Genomic DNA, 14,674 nt, shown 5'->3' with positions numbered 1-14,674 from the left:
GGGGGGGGGACACACACCGGGACCACCTCCGGGACTGATCCCAGAGGGGACGGGGGCCAGCTGGAGGTGGGAGGGGGGCTGTGCCATGCCAGGCTGGAGCCCACCACCTTGGCATCAGTTCAGGTGGGGGAGAGCAGCCCTTTGGGGAGGGGGGACTGGGCTGACACCAGGCTTTTGCCCCCCCCAGAACGGCCAACGCGGGCGCATGGACAGAGGGAACTCCCTGCCCAGCATGTTGGAGCAGAAGGTGAGCGGGGCTGGGGGGGCCTTGAGAGGCTTGGACAGGGCTGGAAGGGGGGTGTGAGAGGGTCTTACAGCCATGTATGCCCCCCTTTCCCCCCGCAGATCTACCCCTATGAGATGCTGATGGTGACGAACCGAGGCCGCGTGAAGCTGCCTCCCGGCGTGGACAGGACCAGGCTGGAGGTAGGGGCCTTGCCAGGGGTTTTTTTTGGGGGGTGGGGGTGCAACGGGGGGTCCCTGCACCCCGTCACCATCCCCTCTGCCCCCACACAGAGACACCTGTCCCCCGAGGATTTCCTGAAGGTCTTTGAGATGCCCCCGGAGGAGTTCAGCAAACTGGCCCTCTGGAAGCGCAACGAGCTGAAGAAGAAAGCCTTCCTCTTCTGAGCCCCGCCCGGCCCCGAGCTCAGTCCCTGTCGCACCGTGTACCCGCTTTAGGGCTCTCAGCCGGTTTTTAGGGCCCCTTTCCCACACCCTCAGACCTGCCCCCCCCCTCCCAGCCTCGCTCCTCCCGTGGGAAACGGGCTCGGGGGGGGGGGCTCGAACCTGCCTGGCCACGGGGTGATGGGGCAACCCCCGCCCCGAGGCAGGCACGGTTCAGCCAGGAGGGGTGGTTTGGGGGGGGTCTCTGGGCTTTTTACCCCCTTTTTCCCCCCCTACACCCCTCCCAGGACTGCTGGCAGGGGCTCTGCTCTCAGCCGGCCGGGAGCGCATTGGCTCCGGGGGGTGGGCACTGGATGGGAGAGGGGTTCCCTCCTCCCTGGGGGTCTGCTGCCTTCAACCCCCACAGCCTGGGCGCCCCTGTGCCCCCTGGGTGCCCCTGTGCCCCTCTGGAGTGCCCCTCTCCCACCCTCAGACTCGGGAAGAGCCCGGGGGCCGACTCACTGCCAGACTGATGTTCTCCCGGGAAAAACCAGGCTGCCATCCCACCCTGCCCCACTCCAGCCCCCCCTCCCAATTTGGACCCCCCCCCGGGTCCCTCCCGTGCCAGCTGCTGCAGAGAGGACCCCCAAGGACACTGCCAAAACCCCCTGGCACTGGGCAGGAGCGGGGCAGGGCTGGGAGGGGGGTGAGGGGGAGCACCTGGGATGAATTTGGGGAGGGGGGATCTCAATGGGACCCTGGGGCAGCTCCTGGTGCATTTCCATGGGCAGATGTGCCCACGGGGGGGGGGATGCACTGGGAGAGGGGGTACAGGAGGGGAAGGGGGGATGCGCTGGGGGGTGCAGGAGGGGAAGGGGGGGGATGCACTGGGGGCGTGTAGGGGGGCACTGGGCGATGAACTGGGCAACGATGAACTGGGGCGATGGACTGGAGCAGGGCACGGCTCGATGGGCACCGCGGCCACCGGGGGGCTGGGCAGGGCAGTGTCCCTGTCCCCACCACCCCCCCCCCGTCCGGCCGCGGGGGCAGGGCTCGGCACCGGGCAGCACCTCCCCTCCTCACACCCCTCCCCTCTCCCCGCACACGTTTTGGGCAGGACCCCTCTCCCCCCGCACCCCCCTTTCTTCCCCCCCCCACGCTCCCCGGTTTCTGTTTCCAGCCACTTTCCAGCCGCTAGACCTTGTTGGGATGTAAAGAATGTAATTTATCGGGAATTCACTGGCCCATACTTGCCTTTCACTGCTACAAACGACATATCTATAAATATATATATAAATATGGGTTGTTTTCGGACTGGACTACAGTGATTCACTTTCTCTGTTTTTTTGTTAGAGTTTATTTTATTTGCTGGTGTCGGAGAATCCGCGTGAGAGTGATTTTTTGCTTACAATTAAAGGTGAAATGGCTTTACCCGGCCCGGCTCCGCTGCTCTGCTTCCCTCTCCTCCCTCCCCCTTCCCAAAATCCCCCCAGACCCCCCGTTGTCCCCGAGCGCGGGTCCCTGCAGATGGCGATGGTGCTCCGAGGAGGATGCGGAGCCCTTCCCCGCCTTCCTCCCGCCCCGGCCGGGCTGTGCTGGGGGCCCTCAGGGCGTGTGCGAGCCGACCCGGGCCGGGACAGCGCTGCCCCGGTCCCGGTCCCGATCCCAATCCCGGTCCCGATCCCAATCCCGATCCCGCCGCGATGTGAGCGCTCCCGCAACATGTCCCGGCAGGGGGGTACGGGGGGGGGGGGGCACAAAGCGATGCGAGGCTGAGGAGGGGAGGGGTACAAACCTAAAAAAGGGGAGGGGAAGAGGGTAGAGGGTGCGGGGGGCGCTGCGTGGGGGTGCCCACGCCTGTGCGGCTGGGCGTGGGGGTGCCCGGGGGGTGTGGAAGGGGAAAAGGGGGTGCAAGAGAAGGAGGGGAGGGTGAAAGGGGGGAGAGCGGGGGTTTGGGGTGGTGGGAGGTGCGGGGGGCTGCGGGAGGGGTGCTGGGGGGGAAGGAGCAGGGACGGGGTGCCCCCCAGCACTGGGGTGCCACGGCAGGGAGGGGGGTGCCAGGGCTTCCTCCAGCGCCCTCCCAGGGGCAGTTTTGGGGGGCGCAGCGGCCGTGGGGGAGCGTCCCCGCCCTGGAGCCGTGGCCTGGAGCCTCCCCACATGACGGGTCACGCCGCGGGCAGGAGAGCTCGGGGCGGCCTCCAACCTCCTCTGAGTCATCCCGCGCTGGGCCAGAGCCACCCCCGGGGTCCCCCCGAGCCGCTGCCACCGCCTCTGCACCCCGCGGCGCCTCCGTGCATGCATCAAAATCCACGTGGATGCAGGGCAGAGGTGCCAGCCCCGAATTCCAGCCTCCCCCCTCCTCTCCCGGTGTGCGGGCATCACCCAGGGATCCTGCGCTCCCACGGCATCCCTTGGGCAAGCCCTCTCCTTCCTCCCCCTCCTGGCCTTCCTCCTCCCCCGAGGATGAGGATGCAGATGCCATGAGGATGAGGATGCCACCGTGCCGGGACACATCCCGTGGGAGAGCAGGGAGCTTTGCTAGGAGACCACGCCGTGTTTTGGGGTGGGGGGGAGGCGTTTTCCTCCCGCCCTGGAGACCGAGGCAGATGTTTTCCATCCCGGCTGCCTTTCCCTTGGCACGGCACAGGCAGCTGGCACGAGGCCACGGCTGAGGGCAGCCCCTGCCTGCCCTGCACCGGCCGTGGGCACGGCTGGGCACGGATTCCCTGCCCCACCGAGGGGGGAGTGCCGTGGAGGGGGTGGGGGGGCTGCAGGGAGGGCAAAGGGGTGAGTGGACGGAGATGTCATTGCCGAGGAATTCGGCCTGGGCGGAGGAGAAGAGAGAGGGAGGGAGGGGCAAAGCCAGGCACGCTGGGCAGGGGGCACAGTCCCCATGTCCCCCACGCTGCATGTAGGTCCCTTCAGGCAGCCCCTGCTCTCCCCCCCCCACTCCAGGCTCTTCCCCCAGGGAGCTGGTCCCCCCCTTCCCTTTCCTTCCCCGGTTTCCAGGGAAATCCAGATGTTTGGGCCCAGCTCCGGCATTGCTCAGCCTCACTGCACTGCCAGATGTTTCCTCTCCCCCCAGGCAGGGTGTGTGCTCCCAAACTGGGGACACTGGGAGGGAAAGGGGGTCCCCCTGTGCCAGCACCTCCCAGGGAGCTTCACCCGTGGCCCCTTAAACACATGTGGGACTGGTGGGGTCCTTCCCCCACCTGCCCTCGCCTCCCCTGGGGGCTGACACCTTCTTTGGGGTGCACTGCATCCCTGCTAGCCTGGAGAAATGTGGGATTCAGGGATATGGGACATCGGGGTCACCTGGGCAGCTGCAGGGGGTCACTGGGCAGCATCCTGGCCGGTGGTTGTTTCGCTGGGATTGTCCCTGTTCCAGCTGGGAAGTGTCAGGGGGACTCGAGGAGGGACAGACCCTGTGCCAGGAGGTGGTGGGTTCCAGCAGCGGGTCTGGAACGTTTGATCCCAGCTGGGAGCAGGGAGCAGAGCCCAGAGCAGGGTCGTGCAAACCATTTCCAGCTGCTCAGCAGGACGGAGCCCGAGGGGAGCCAGGCAGCGACCCTGGGGGAGGTCGGGGGGCATCTGCCCCTTCCTGTGTGAAGGTGCCCAGGGTGAGGGGGCTCTGTGGGAGTGGGGCTGGGGGTGTTCCTGCATGTCCTGCTCTACCATGTGCTCTCTCAGTGCAGGAAACACCTGCACAGAGCCCAGAGCTGAGATGCCACTCTTGGGGGACAGAGAGGCCCTCTCCCTGTGCCCACAGCCCCCCATGTCTCCCCCACCTTGGGGGGCCGTGGGGTGGACACTGTGCTGTCCATCCCACTGCACAGGCTGCAGGATTCCCATCTTCCCTGGCACAAAGCAGCTCCTTGTCCCGCTCCATCCCTCCTTCCTGGCATGGCAGAGTTGGGGTCCCTGGTGGGTGCTGAGCCCCCACCCCACTCCCTGCCCTCAGAGCAGGCAGTGGGAGAATGCTCAGCATTTCAGCCTTCATCAGCTGCTCCCACGTGCCAGGTCTCCTTCTCCTCCTCCTTCTCCTCCTCCTCCTCCTCCTCCTCTTCCTCCTCCTCTTCCTCCTCCTCTTCGTCCTCCTCCTCCGTGTGCCCAGCGCAGCCCCCAGGTCGTGGCTCCCCTCGCCCAGCCGGGAACAAACCAGCTCTGTGAGGGCACACAGAGCAGCCTTCATCACCGCGGGTCCCCAGCCCCCCTCCTCATCCTCCCCCGTGCCCCCGGGCCTGTCAATAGTGGGATTGTGCAGGGCAGGGGCAGGTGCTGGAGCGGGGGCACGACCAGTGGGATGGGGCACGTCACCCCCCTGGCATCGAGGAGCCCCTGCCCGCCCTCCTCTGGTGGCTGCGGTGGCACTTCCCTGCCCCTCGCAGACCTGGACAAGCTGCTGTCGGACCTGCGGTCCTTCCTGCTCATCCTGGACCGGGAGAGCCTCAGCGCCGCGGCTCGGGCCAAGAAAAAGTCGGTGTCCGACCTGCTGTCCCGGCTGCAGAGCCCCCCGTGTGAGTGCGGGGCCGGAGGGCGGGGGGAAGCCCCCGGTGGGTGCCCGGTGGGCAGCCGGGAGGGGCGCAGGGGCGGGGCTGTGACCGGGCGCTCCCCCCGCAGCAGAGGATGCAGAGTACATGATCATGCGCTGCCTCTCGCCCTCCCCGGGGACCCCGCAGGGCTGGACCGGCCCGGGTGAGTCCCGCGCTTCGAGCCACCCTCTCTCTCCTCCGCGCGGGGCTGGGGGTACCCGACCCCTCTCCGCCCCGCAACGCCGCTGCCAGTCCCGCTTTTCCCTCCCAGGATCCAGGACGGCGGATGCAGCGGGAGGGAGAGGCCGCGAGTGCCGCCCGGCCAGCGCCCCCAGCCTGCACGGAGCGGTAAGGGGGGCACTGGAGGACGATGGAGGGGCGGCGGGGGGCTCTGGCAGCGGCACAAGGGACGGCAGAGGGGCACCGGTGGCCATCCCTGCACTGAAACCTCACTCACGCGGGGGTGGGAAGGTCCCCGTGGTCCCACCCGCTTCAGGTGCCTCGGGGACCCCGCGGGGGCCACGGGGGGGGGGGGGGGGGGGCAGCACCTTTGGAGCACCCCTTCTCCCCCCAGAACAAGGTGCTGGGGGGTGTCTCACCGTCCCCACCGGCCGACGACTCGTACGAAGACGCCGAACCCCAGAGCGGATGCTCCGGTGAGGACCCCCCCGCGCCCCCCGCCCATCCCCGGAGTGCGCCCGCCCCCCTGACCCCGCCCCGGCCCGCAGGCGGGGCCGACACCGACAGCAGCCACTACGAGTCGTACGAGGAGGAGGAGGAGGGTGTGACGGACCGTGCCCACTACCTGAGGTGGCCGCTGGGCACCAGCCCCGAGGCCGAGCCCCCCCGGGCGCCCCGAGGCCCAGCTCTGCGGCTTCCTCTGGAGGAAACGCTGGCTGGGACAGTGGGCAAAGCAGCTCTTCATCGTCCGGGAGCACGTGCTGCTGGTGAGGGGCTGGGGGAGGAGGAGGAGGGATGGGGGGGTGGGTGGAAGGATGGATGGAGGGATGGAGGAGTGGGTGGATGAATGGTGGATGGATGAGGGGGTGGAGGGATGGATGGATTGGTGGTTGGGTGGGTGGATGGGTGGATGGATGGATGGATGGGTGGATGGATGGATGGGTGGATGGAGGTTGGGAGCAGGTCTCCACGCCCTGCTGACCCCCAGTGCCCCCTCAGTGCTTCAGGTGTGCCGCCGACCTGCAGCCGGTGCTGGAGCTGGACCTGCGGGGCTGCCGTGTCACCTACAAGGACAAGAGAGGCAAGAAGATGCCACACGCCCTGAAGGTGACAGGCACAGCAGGAGAGGTGCTGGTCATCGGCTTCCAGAGCCGGCAGCAGGCTGAGGACTGGAGGAAGGTTTGGAGGTGTTGCAGCCGGGCAGGAGCGGGGTGGGCAGGGAGAAACGGGGGCACGGCCCTGCTGGAGTGCTCCCGGGGGTCTGGGGGTGATCCTGTCTGCTCCCAGCTCCCATCCTGGGGGTGTTGGAGCCCTGTTAGAGGGGGAGCAGGAGCCCGGGGTGCAGCGCTCCCTGTTTCCCCTGGCAGGTGATCGAGGAGGTCAGCAGCGATGCCCCTGGGGGGCTGGCAGCCCTCAGCGCCCCGGCGTCCCCTTCCTCGAGGCTCAGCAGGGTGAGCTTGTCCAGGGAGACCCAGGCACGGGAGAGGGCCAGGAGCACACCCGATTCCACGTCCTGGTGGCCCTGCTGGGTGACACCGGGGAAGGGTTGGCTTGGGGGGAGGCTCAGAGTGCAGGAGGGGGGGGTGTGACACCCGCAGAGTCGGGGCTCTCTGCACCCCCATTCTCAGCCTGCCGGCCCCCAGCTCGGCAGGGAGGACGAGGAGGAGGAGGAACAGGATCGCTCCCGGCAGAGCCCCGCCCGCAGCCCGCGGCCCGGCGAGGACACCAAAGGAGGTGGGGTGCATGGGGAGGGGGCAAGGGGGGGTCCTGCCCCCCTCACGCCGCCTCTAACGGGGGTCTCCCGGCCCGCAGGGTTCCTGGCGGTGCGGCTGCGGGGCCGCTGGCAGCGGCTGTGGTGCGCCGTGCGCCAGGGAGCCCTGCGCATGTTCCCGGAGCCCGGCCCTGCCCAGCGCCCCGTCTGTGCCCTGCGCCTGGACGGCTGCGAGGTCTCCCCCGGGGCAGCCGCCGGATCCCCCCAAAACCTGCGCATCCGCATCGCCCAGCGGGGTCGGGAGCTCGCCCTGCTGCAGGTGAGGGGCGGCCACGGTGACCCCACGTCCCTCCCTTCAAGGGGGGGGAGCACGTGCTGAGCCTGGACCCCCCTGCCCCACGCCAGGCCCGGTCGGATGAGGAGAGGGAAGCCTGGCTGAAGACCCTGCAGGCCAGGGGAGGAGGGGAGCCGGCGGGTGACGGACCCCACAGCAAGCCCCCCCGGCCTGGTGATGCCAGCAGCCGCCCTGCTGCCGGGTGAGGAGCTTCTGGACGAGGCAGGGCCACCCCCAGCCCTCCTGCTGCTCTGCGGGGTGTGTGAACTAACGGGCCCTCTCTCCTGCTCACAGTGGGCTGATGCTGCGCCGTGTGCCCACCCCCAACACCTACATGGATGACCCCTTTGGGCAGCCCCTGCCAGCCGAGACCCCCAAGCACCTCTACTCCAACGCAGAGCGGCTGCAGCAGCTGGTAACCTGCTCATGCCACCCCCGGGGTGGGGAGACAGGCTCTCACCGTCCTGTTGCCCATGGGATTCTCCCGGATTTCCTTCCACAGCAGCAGAGCTTGGACCGGGCAGTGCAAGGGCAGCGCAGGAGACCCGTGTCTGCACTGCCCATCTGTGCCAGCAGCAATGCCCTGGGCAGTGCCCGGCCCTCGCAGGCAGGTGAGAGGGGCTGGGTGCTCCTCCCAAGAGTGCAGCAGGGTCCTCCCATGCACCCCCTGCACCCCAATCCTGGGGGCTGGGGTAGGGGCTGGGGTGCCCATGAATGTGGTGTTGTGCCATGACTTCCCTGTCCTTAATCCCGTGCATCCTTCCCCTTCCCTTCCTCCCCAGCGTCCTCCTTCTTTCATTCCTCCCCAGCATCACTTCCCTGCTCTTCCTCCCCAGAATCCTTCTTCTTCCCATCCTCCCCAGAATCCTTCCCCTTCTCTTCCTCCTGAGCATTCTTCCTCTTCCTTTCCTCCCCAGCACCCCCACCAGCTCCCCGGGGCAGAGCTCCCAGCCCACAGCAGGCAAAGGAGAACCCCAACCTCGGGAGCAGGGATCTTTCCCGATCCCAGCGCACCCTGACACTGCCCGAGAAGAAAGGGACTCGGGATGGGCTGGACATCCTCATTGGTAGGGTCACAGAGGGGCTGTGCCCCGGTGCCAGGGGCTGCCTGGTCCTTGCTGGAGCAACTGGCAGGGTCAAGGCGTGCCCGGGCTTGGCAGTGCTCCTGCTGTCCTTGCAGGGAAGAGAGCCTTTCCCAAGCTGGAGGAGAAGGTGGGACAGCTGGAGAGGGCCTGCCGTGTGAAGGGCAGGCTGAAAGCCGGCTCCGAGATGAACCTCCTGGCCATCGGGAAGTCACTGAAGGGCCACATCGCTGCCACCGCCAGCTCAGCTGGCTCCGAGGTGGGGGACACGGGATGCAGGGAGTGCAAAGGGTTTGGGGGGCTGCCCTCACCCTCTCTCCGCTGTTTTCCCACCAGGGATCATTCCTCAGGCCGCTGCTGAAACGCACCACGTCGGCGAGGAGCGCCCTGAAACCGCCCCCGTCGCCCGTCATTGTGGAGAAGGGGAACGTGAGGCAGAAGAGGAAGGTACCCCCGGGATCCAGGCGGGGTGGGAAGGGCTCAGGTGATCCCAGGGCACGGGGAGACGGGGGATTGACCGTTCCTGGGCCGCCCTCCAGGAGTGGGAGATGAAGTCTGCGATGTGACCCCGCCCGCCTGCAGACGGACCTGCTGGAGCGGGAGTCTCCCGGCTGCGCGTGGATCGTGCAGGACCGGCCTGGATTCAGCCTGGAATCTGATTTTTATCCGTCCAGTATCAACGCTACCACTACGCACATCTATTTTTTATATATAGATATATAGATATATACATATCAAGCTCTCCCTGGGTGGGTTTCCAGCCTCTCCCCGCTGCGTTCCCGCCCGTCCCAGCACCTCGTTTTCGGGGTACAGAATTCCCAGGTACAGCTTCCTGAGCTGCTGGCTCTGCCCCCAGTGTGGGTCCGGTACAAACTGTGCATTGGCAGCGCCCCAGCCCCCCCAGGCCCCCCCATTTATAGGGATGGGTACGGATCCACCCCGGATCGAGCAGCTGGCAGGGCACGTACACAGTTCAGGGGCATCCAGTTCTCCATTCCCTGGAGCTGGCAGGACCCAGGCTGGGCCCTGGGTGTTTTTCCAACAGCTGTGCTCCTCAGGGCTTGGTTTTCATTGGAGAAATGTTTTTTTGGGGTTTTGTTTGGTGTTTTTTTTAAGGACTAAAAAAAAAAATATGTCGTAAAACGTGCGTTGTGCTGTGTGAAAGGGAGAGTTGGGGAAGGGGGATGTCCTTGTTCTTGTCCTTATCCTGGTGTGTTATGAGGGGTATCCCCACCCTAGTGCAGGGAAGGTTGTCCTTGTCCATCCCTATCCCAGTGCAAGGTGTGTATGAGGTCCTTCCCTATCCCTGTGCGAGGTGTTCATGGGGTTTATCCCTATTCCTGTGCGAGGTGTGGGGGGGGTCCATCCCCATCCCTGTGCGAGCTGTGTGGGTTCCATCCCCATCCCGGTGCCCCGGGTCCGTCCCCCGCCGCGAGCTGCCCCGCGGGGCAGTTCCAGGGCTACGACACCTCCCCAGCCCCTCCTCTCCCCACCCTCCTCCAGTCCCGCCCCCTCCCCGTGTCCCCAATCCCGCCCCGATCCCGCCCATCCCGCCGGGAGCCGGAGCGGAGCCGCCGGGGGAGGGAGCGGGGCGGGGCCGGGAGCGGGGTTGGGGTTGGGGTCGGTCCCGGGGGTGGTCCCGGGGGTGGTCCCGGGGGTCCCAGCCATGCTGAGCCGTCTGGGAGCGCTGCTGCAACAGGCGGTGGAGACGGTGAGGGGGACACGGGGGGGACCGGGAATGGGAACGGGACCGGGACCGGGGGGTGGGTGTTGTTCCGTGCGCCCCTGACCCCGGCCCCGGTGTGCGCAGCGGGAGCCCAGCGTGGACCTGCTGGAAGCCTTCACCGAGCACTGGAAGGGCATCACCGGCTACTACCTGGAGGCCACAGGTGAGGGGGGTGCGGGGACAGGGTCGCCGTGCCCCTATATGGGGTCCCTGTGCCCCGGGTTGGGGTCTCTGTGCCCCGGGTTGGGGTCTCTGTGGTGTAGGAGTCAACTCCCTGTGTTGTGGGAACAGGGGTCTCGTGTCCCGGGAGAGGGTCCCTGTGCCCTAAAATAGGGTCCTGTGCCCTGGGAATAAGGTGCCTGTGCCCTGGGAGGGGACCCCATTTCCTGGGAAAGGACCCCATGTCTTAACACAGGACTGTGTGTCCTGGGAGAGGGTCTCTGTGCCCTAAAATAGGGTCCTTGGCCTGGGAAATAAGGTGCCCGGGGAGGGTGTCCCTGTGCCCTGGGACAGGACCCCGCGTCCTGGGATGGGACCCCGGTGCCCTGTGGCAGACCTGGCACGCGGGGCTTTGCCGTGGGACACCCGTTCCCATTCCCCGGAAGGATTTCTCCATGCGGGGAGCTCTGCCCTGCCCGGCCCCAACCCCCGGCGCCCCAGCGGGGTCAGCACGGGTGGGTGCGGACACTCCCGGGAGCTCCGGACAGGCTGGGACACGTCCCCGCCGGGAACACGCCGCTCCCCGGGAGCGCCAGAGCGGGGCCTGCAGAGGCTTCAGCCCCGATTCCCAGCGGGATTTCGGCCCTTCCCGCTGTGCCGGGGGCGGGGGGTCTCCAGGGCTGGCAGTGCCCACCGGGAGAACGGGCAGCGGGATGTCCGGCACCTTCCTAGGCCGGGAGCGGAAGGAGCAGCTGCCGGCTCTCCATCCTCACATTGCCATCTAGCGTCATTCCCAGCCCGGGAGGAGCGGGATTCCGGGCCGGCAAAGGATCGGGGAGCCGCTGGAGAGCGTCCCAGCCGGGCATCGCTCCCTTTGCCACGTGCCCTGGGAGCGGGGCGGGGGGCACACGCCGCAGCCCCCCATCCCTGTATCCACAGACGAGAGCATCCCGGCCAGGCAGACGGACATTCCCTGGCGCCTCAAGCAGATGTTGGATATCCTGGTGTACGAGGAGAAGCAGCAGCCGGCGGGGGAGACGGGGCCGTGCCTCGAGTACCTGCTCCAGCACAAGCTCCTGGAGACACTGGGCACGCTGGGAAAGGCCGAGGTGGGTGTCCCTGCACCGGGAAAACGGCTCCAAGGGGGAAGGAGCCCCCCCCCCAGAGCTGGAGCACTCGCAGCCTTTTCCAGCTCCTTGATGTGGTGCCACTCAGTAATTTTGATTTTTGAGCATTTTTACTGGAAGTGGGACTTTGTGAGGCGTGAGGCAGTCGGGGGGCTTGGCTTTTTTTGAGGGGAAAACTTGGCTTTTTTCAGAGGGTCTTGGATTCCTCAATTTAAGATCCCCATTGGGATCCTTTCTGGGGCTCCTCTGAATGGCTCTTGCACCTCATCTCATCCCTGTGTGTGCAGAAAGGGTTTTTTTTTTTTGCCCATGTGGCACATCACTGCTTGGCTTTGTGGGATGAGGAGGGTTTGGAAAAGTAAATATTGCCCAAATATGACAGCTCTGCTGCTCCTTTATTGCTAATAACAATGGGGCCCCTATAAATAGATTTTTATTCAGGTGTAAGTGTGGTGTGGGCTGTGGAAACATGCTGGCCCCTCTGTGCCTGTGAGGATTTGGGGTTTTGGCGTGCTGGGGTTTAACTCCCCATCACTGGGAAAAGGGGAAATAATCCCCCAATGATTTTTCAGTTAAACCCCTAATTGTTAAAGGGAGCCTGGGGTGGGTGGGATGTGCTGGGGGGGGTCCATGCATCGTTTTGGGGCACCCCTCTAGGTGAGCCAGCAGGTGATTTGGGGCAGTTACAGGGAAATCGGGTAACTGGGCTCTGTCTGATTCCTCCCTGTGTCTCATTCCCAGTATCCCCCCGGGATGAGGCAGCAGGTCCTGCTGTTCTTCAGCCGGGTGCTGGGGCAGGTCCAGCACCCTCTCCTGCACTACCTCAACGTGCACAGGCCGGTGCAGGTGAGGTCCCATCCCCGGGCTGGCTGCATCCCTGCCAACCCCTCCCTGGGAAGCAGTGCCCACGGAGAGGGGGTGGGAGAGCCCCCAGAATTCCCGCATCCCTCTCTCCCTGCCTCTCCAGAAGCTGCTCCAGCTCAGCAGCGGCCGCCTGGGCTCGGGCACAGAGAAGGAGGAGGTGCAGTTCGCCGCCGTCCTCTGCTCCAAGATCCAGCAGGATCCCAGCCTGCTGCCGTATATCCTGGAGGTGAGCAGCCCCCCTGTGCCAGTGGGACAATTTGGGGTCCCCTCACTGAGCTTTTTGCTGCAAAGCTTGGGGGGAAGAGGAGGAGGAAGGTGGTGGCTCCTTCGCTGCTCCTCCTCCTCTCCAGGGAAAGAGCGTCCTGAACGGGAGGAGAGCCCAGGAGCTGCCGGACAGCCCCAGGGAAGAGGGTGTGGAGCATCCCCCGGGCACCACTGCCAGCTGCCCCCCAGCCCAGCCCTCCCCACCACAGAGGGACAGCAACCTCGTCACCGCCCTGGTGGGGCTGTGCAGGAGCAAGGTACAGGCGAACAGGGGTGGCAGGAGGGGACGGTGGGCACTGCCAGCCTTGTGATGACCCCTCCCTCCTCCTCCTCTTCCTCGCAGAAGAGCCGTGTGGCGCTGAAGGCTCGGGAGAACCTGCTGGTGCTGGCAGGGCTGGCCCAGGAGGCGGCTGCTGCCTGCCTGGTGAGGAGCAGCGCCCTGTGCCAGCTGCTCACCGGGCACCTCTGCGAGCTCTACAGCGCCGTGCCCCCCGGCACCGACCCCGCCGACGTCCTCGCCATGGACAGGCCCAGCTGGAGGTGAGGGGGGCGCTGGGAAGGGGAGCTCAGGGGTCACCAGGGTTTTGTCACAGCCCCCCCCGTGTCCTCCATCCCGCGCAGGTCGCAGGGGGATGCTGCTGGTGATGGGGTTTTCCCGGGGAAGGAGAGCCTGGCTGCCTTCCTATGCTGGCTGGACTACCTGGATGAGCTGGTGATGGGAGCCCACCCGGTGAGAATCACAGGATCACGGAGTCAGTTAGCTTGGAAAAGACCTCTGAGGTCACCTGTGACATTGCCACCACCTTGTCCCCCAGCCCAGGGCACCGAGTGCCACGTCCAGTCATTCCAGGGGCACCTTCAGGGGTGGGGACCCCACCACGTCCCTGGGCAGCCCCTTCCAATGTCCAACCATCCTTTCTGTGAAGAAATTCTTCCTAATGTCTGACCTAAACCTCCCCTGGCGCAGCTCGAGGCTGTGCCCTCTCATCCTGGGGGGGTTCCCAAGCTCAGCCTCTCCCTCTCCCCCAGCTCGTGGCCGACGCCATCACCGAGGCCGTGGAGGAGAAGTTTTTCCAGGGCGTCCTGCAGCCACAGCTCCTGCAGATGTGAGTGTCTGAGGCTGTTCCACTCTCCAGGACCCCCCGGAGCCAGGAAACGAGGTCTCCTTTCCCCCTCTGGCAGGTCGGAGCTCGCCGTCCTGGGCGCCACGGCCGTGCTGGCGGGGACAGTGCGGCAGATCCGCGCCCCTGCCCTGCTCCAGCGCCTCGTGCTCTTCCTGCTGGGGCCCCACCGGCACCCCGAGACCCCCGGGGACGCCCCCCACGCCCTGCGAGCGCAGCTCATCGACCGCTGCGACCACCTCTCCGACGAGGTGAGCCCGTGAGGGAGGGGGAGGACGGGGAGGGGGCGGCGCCGGGGGAGGGTCTCACCCCATCCCGCCCTGCCCAGATCAGCCTGGCCAGCCTGCGGCTCTTCGAGGAGCTCCTGAGGAAGCCCCACGAGCACGTGGCTCACAACCTGGTGCTGAGGAACCTGGAGGCCAGGGCGTACCTGCAGCGACAGGAGCGCGGGCCCCCCGAGGCGGACCCCGAGGAGGACGGGCTGTGAGAGAGGGGGGGGGCAGCTGGGGCAGGGAAAGGGAGGGGCAGCCCCTCAGTGCCCACCCCACTGACACCCCTGGGTGATGTCACCACCCCGCAGGGAGCTGGAGGAGGATCCCTATTTCACCGATGGATTCCCAGACACCGGCTTTGGGGCAGCAAATAACCCTCCCCCGGGCTCAGCCCCGGCGGGGAAGGGGCAAGTGAGCGAGGTGGTCAGCAGGTAGGGCTTTGGAGGGGCTGCCCTGGCTCGAGGGGCGGGGGCTGTATCCCCCTCCCCATCCCTCTCTCTCCCCTCTCTTCCAGCTTCCTCTGCTTGGTGCCAGAGGAGGCAAAGACCTCCTCCTGCATGGAGGAGGGCGGCTACGACACCTACGTGCACGATGCCCTGGGCATGGTGGGTGCCTGGGGGGGCTCCCCAGGGAGGTCCCCATCCTGCTACTGGTGGTCCCTGCTCCTGGGGGGGTCCCCATCCCACCGCTGGTGGT

General features: G+C 66.5%; 4 protein-coding genes across 7 annotated transcripts in view; all 4 read left to right on the top strand.

Annotated features, from left to right (window-relative positions):
- DMTN (dematin actin binding protein) overlaps positions 1-2,037 on the top strand; it is a 9,727-nt gene extending 7,690 nt beyond the window's left edge. Inside the window, 3 exon segments of the mRNA XM_027668927.1 lie at positions 180-247; positions 346-426; positions 517-2,037. Coding sequence (XP_027524728.1) covers positions 180-247; positions 346-426; positions 517-630 — 263 coding nt within the window. The 3' untranslated portion in view covers positions 631-2,037.
- A 165-nt stretch (positions 2,038-2,202) lies between these two features.
- Positions 2,203-6,971, top strand: LOC113959699. Of its 4 annotated transcripts, none has more exons than XM_027668910.1 (8): positions 2,203-2,344; positions 4,995-5,123; positions 5,227-5,301; positions 5,410-5,486; positions 5,713-5,794; positions 5,867-6,085; positions 6,318-6,505; positions 6,686-6,873. In XM_027668910.1, the coding sequence occupies exons 1-7, from the start codon at positions 2,329-2,331 to the stop codon at positions 6,482-6,484; spliced, it is 765 nt and encodes a 254-aa protein (XP_027524711.1). In that variant the 5' UTR covers positions 2,203-2,328; the 3' UTR covers positions 6,485-6,505; positions 6,686-6,873. The 4 variants fall into 4 exon arrangements, 3 of the variants coding, with proteins under 3 accessions (XP_027524711.1, XP_027524709.1, XP_027524708.1); XR_003531902.1 differs by lacking the exon at positions 2,203-2,344 and adding an exon at positions 6,962-6,971 and having other exon boundaries at positions 4,694-5,123; positions 6,318-6,497; positions 6,686-6,769; XM_027668908.1 differs by lacking the exon at positions 2,203-2,344 and having other exon boundaries at positions 4,694-5,123; positions 6,318-6,497.
- LOC113959706 (actin filament-associated protein 1-like 1) lies at positions 6,708-9,098 on the top strand. Its single transcript, XM_027668922.1, has 10 exons — positions 6,708-6,769; positions 6,970-7,052; positions 7,131-7,348; positions 7,435-7,565; positions 7,658-7,778; positions 7,866-7,974; positions 8,281-8,430; positions 8,544-8,704; positions 8,782-8,892; positions 8,985-9,098. The coding sequence occupies exons 1-10, from the start codon at positions 6,708-6,710 to the stop codon at positions 9,009-9,011; spliced, it is 1,173 nt and encodes a 390-aa protein (XP_027524723.1). The 3' UTR covers positions 9,012-9,098.
- Positions 9,099-10,035: 937 nt separating this feature from the next.
- Positions 10,036-14,674, top strand: part of FAM160B2 (family with sequence similarity 160 member B2) — a 5,783-nt gene continuing 1,144 nt past the window's right edge. Inside the window, exons 1-13 of the mRNA XM_027668935.1 lie at positions 10,036-10,156; positions 10,256-10,334; positions 11,270-11,439; positions 12,199-12,303; positions 12,425-12,547; positions 12,672-12,842; positions 12,929-13,125; positions 13,207-13,315; positions 13,615-13,691; positions 13,768-13,957; positions 14,035-14,189; positions 14,287-14,409; positions 14,493-14,583. Of these exons, the coding sequence (XP_027524736.1) occupies positions 10,112-10,156; positions 10,256-10,334; positions 11,270-11,439; positions 12,199-12,303; positions 12,425-12,547; positions 12,672-12,842; positions 12,929-13,125; positions 13,207-13,315; positions 13,615-13,691; positions 13,768-13,957; positions 14,035-14,189; positions 14,287-14,409; positions 14,493-14,583 (1,635 nt within the window). The 5' untranslated portion in view covers positions 10,036-10,111. The remainder of the gene's footprint in view (positions 10,157-10,255; positions 10,335-11,269; positions 11,440-12,198; positions 12,304-12,424; positions 12,548-12,671; positions 12,843-12,928; positions 13,126-13,206; positions 13,316-13,614; positions 13,692-13,767; positions 13,958-14,034; positions 14,190-14,286; positions 14,410-14,492; positions 14,584-14,674) is intronic.

This window comes from Corapipo altera, unplaced genomic scaffold, assembly GCF_003945725.1.
Source record: "Corapipo altera isolate COAL_440 unplaced genomic scaffold, ASM394572v1 182, whole genome shotgun sequence".
Taxonomy (NCBI): Eukaryota; Metazoa; Chordata; class Aves; order Passeriformes; family Pipridae; genus Corapipo; species Corapipo altera.
The sequence above is the reverse complement of the archived record's forward strand: the minus strand, read 5'-3'. Positions and strand labels throughout refer to the sequence as shown.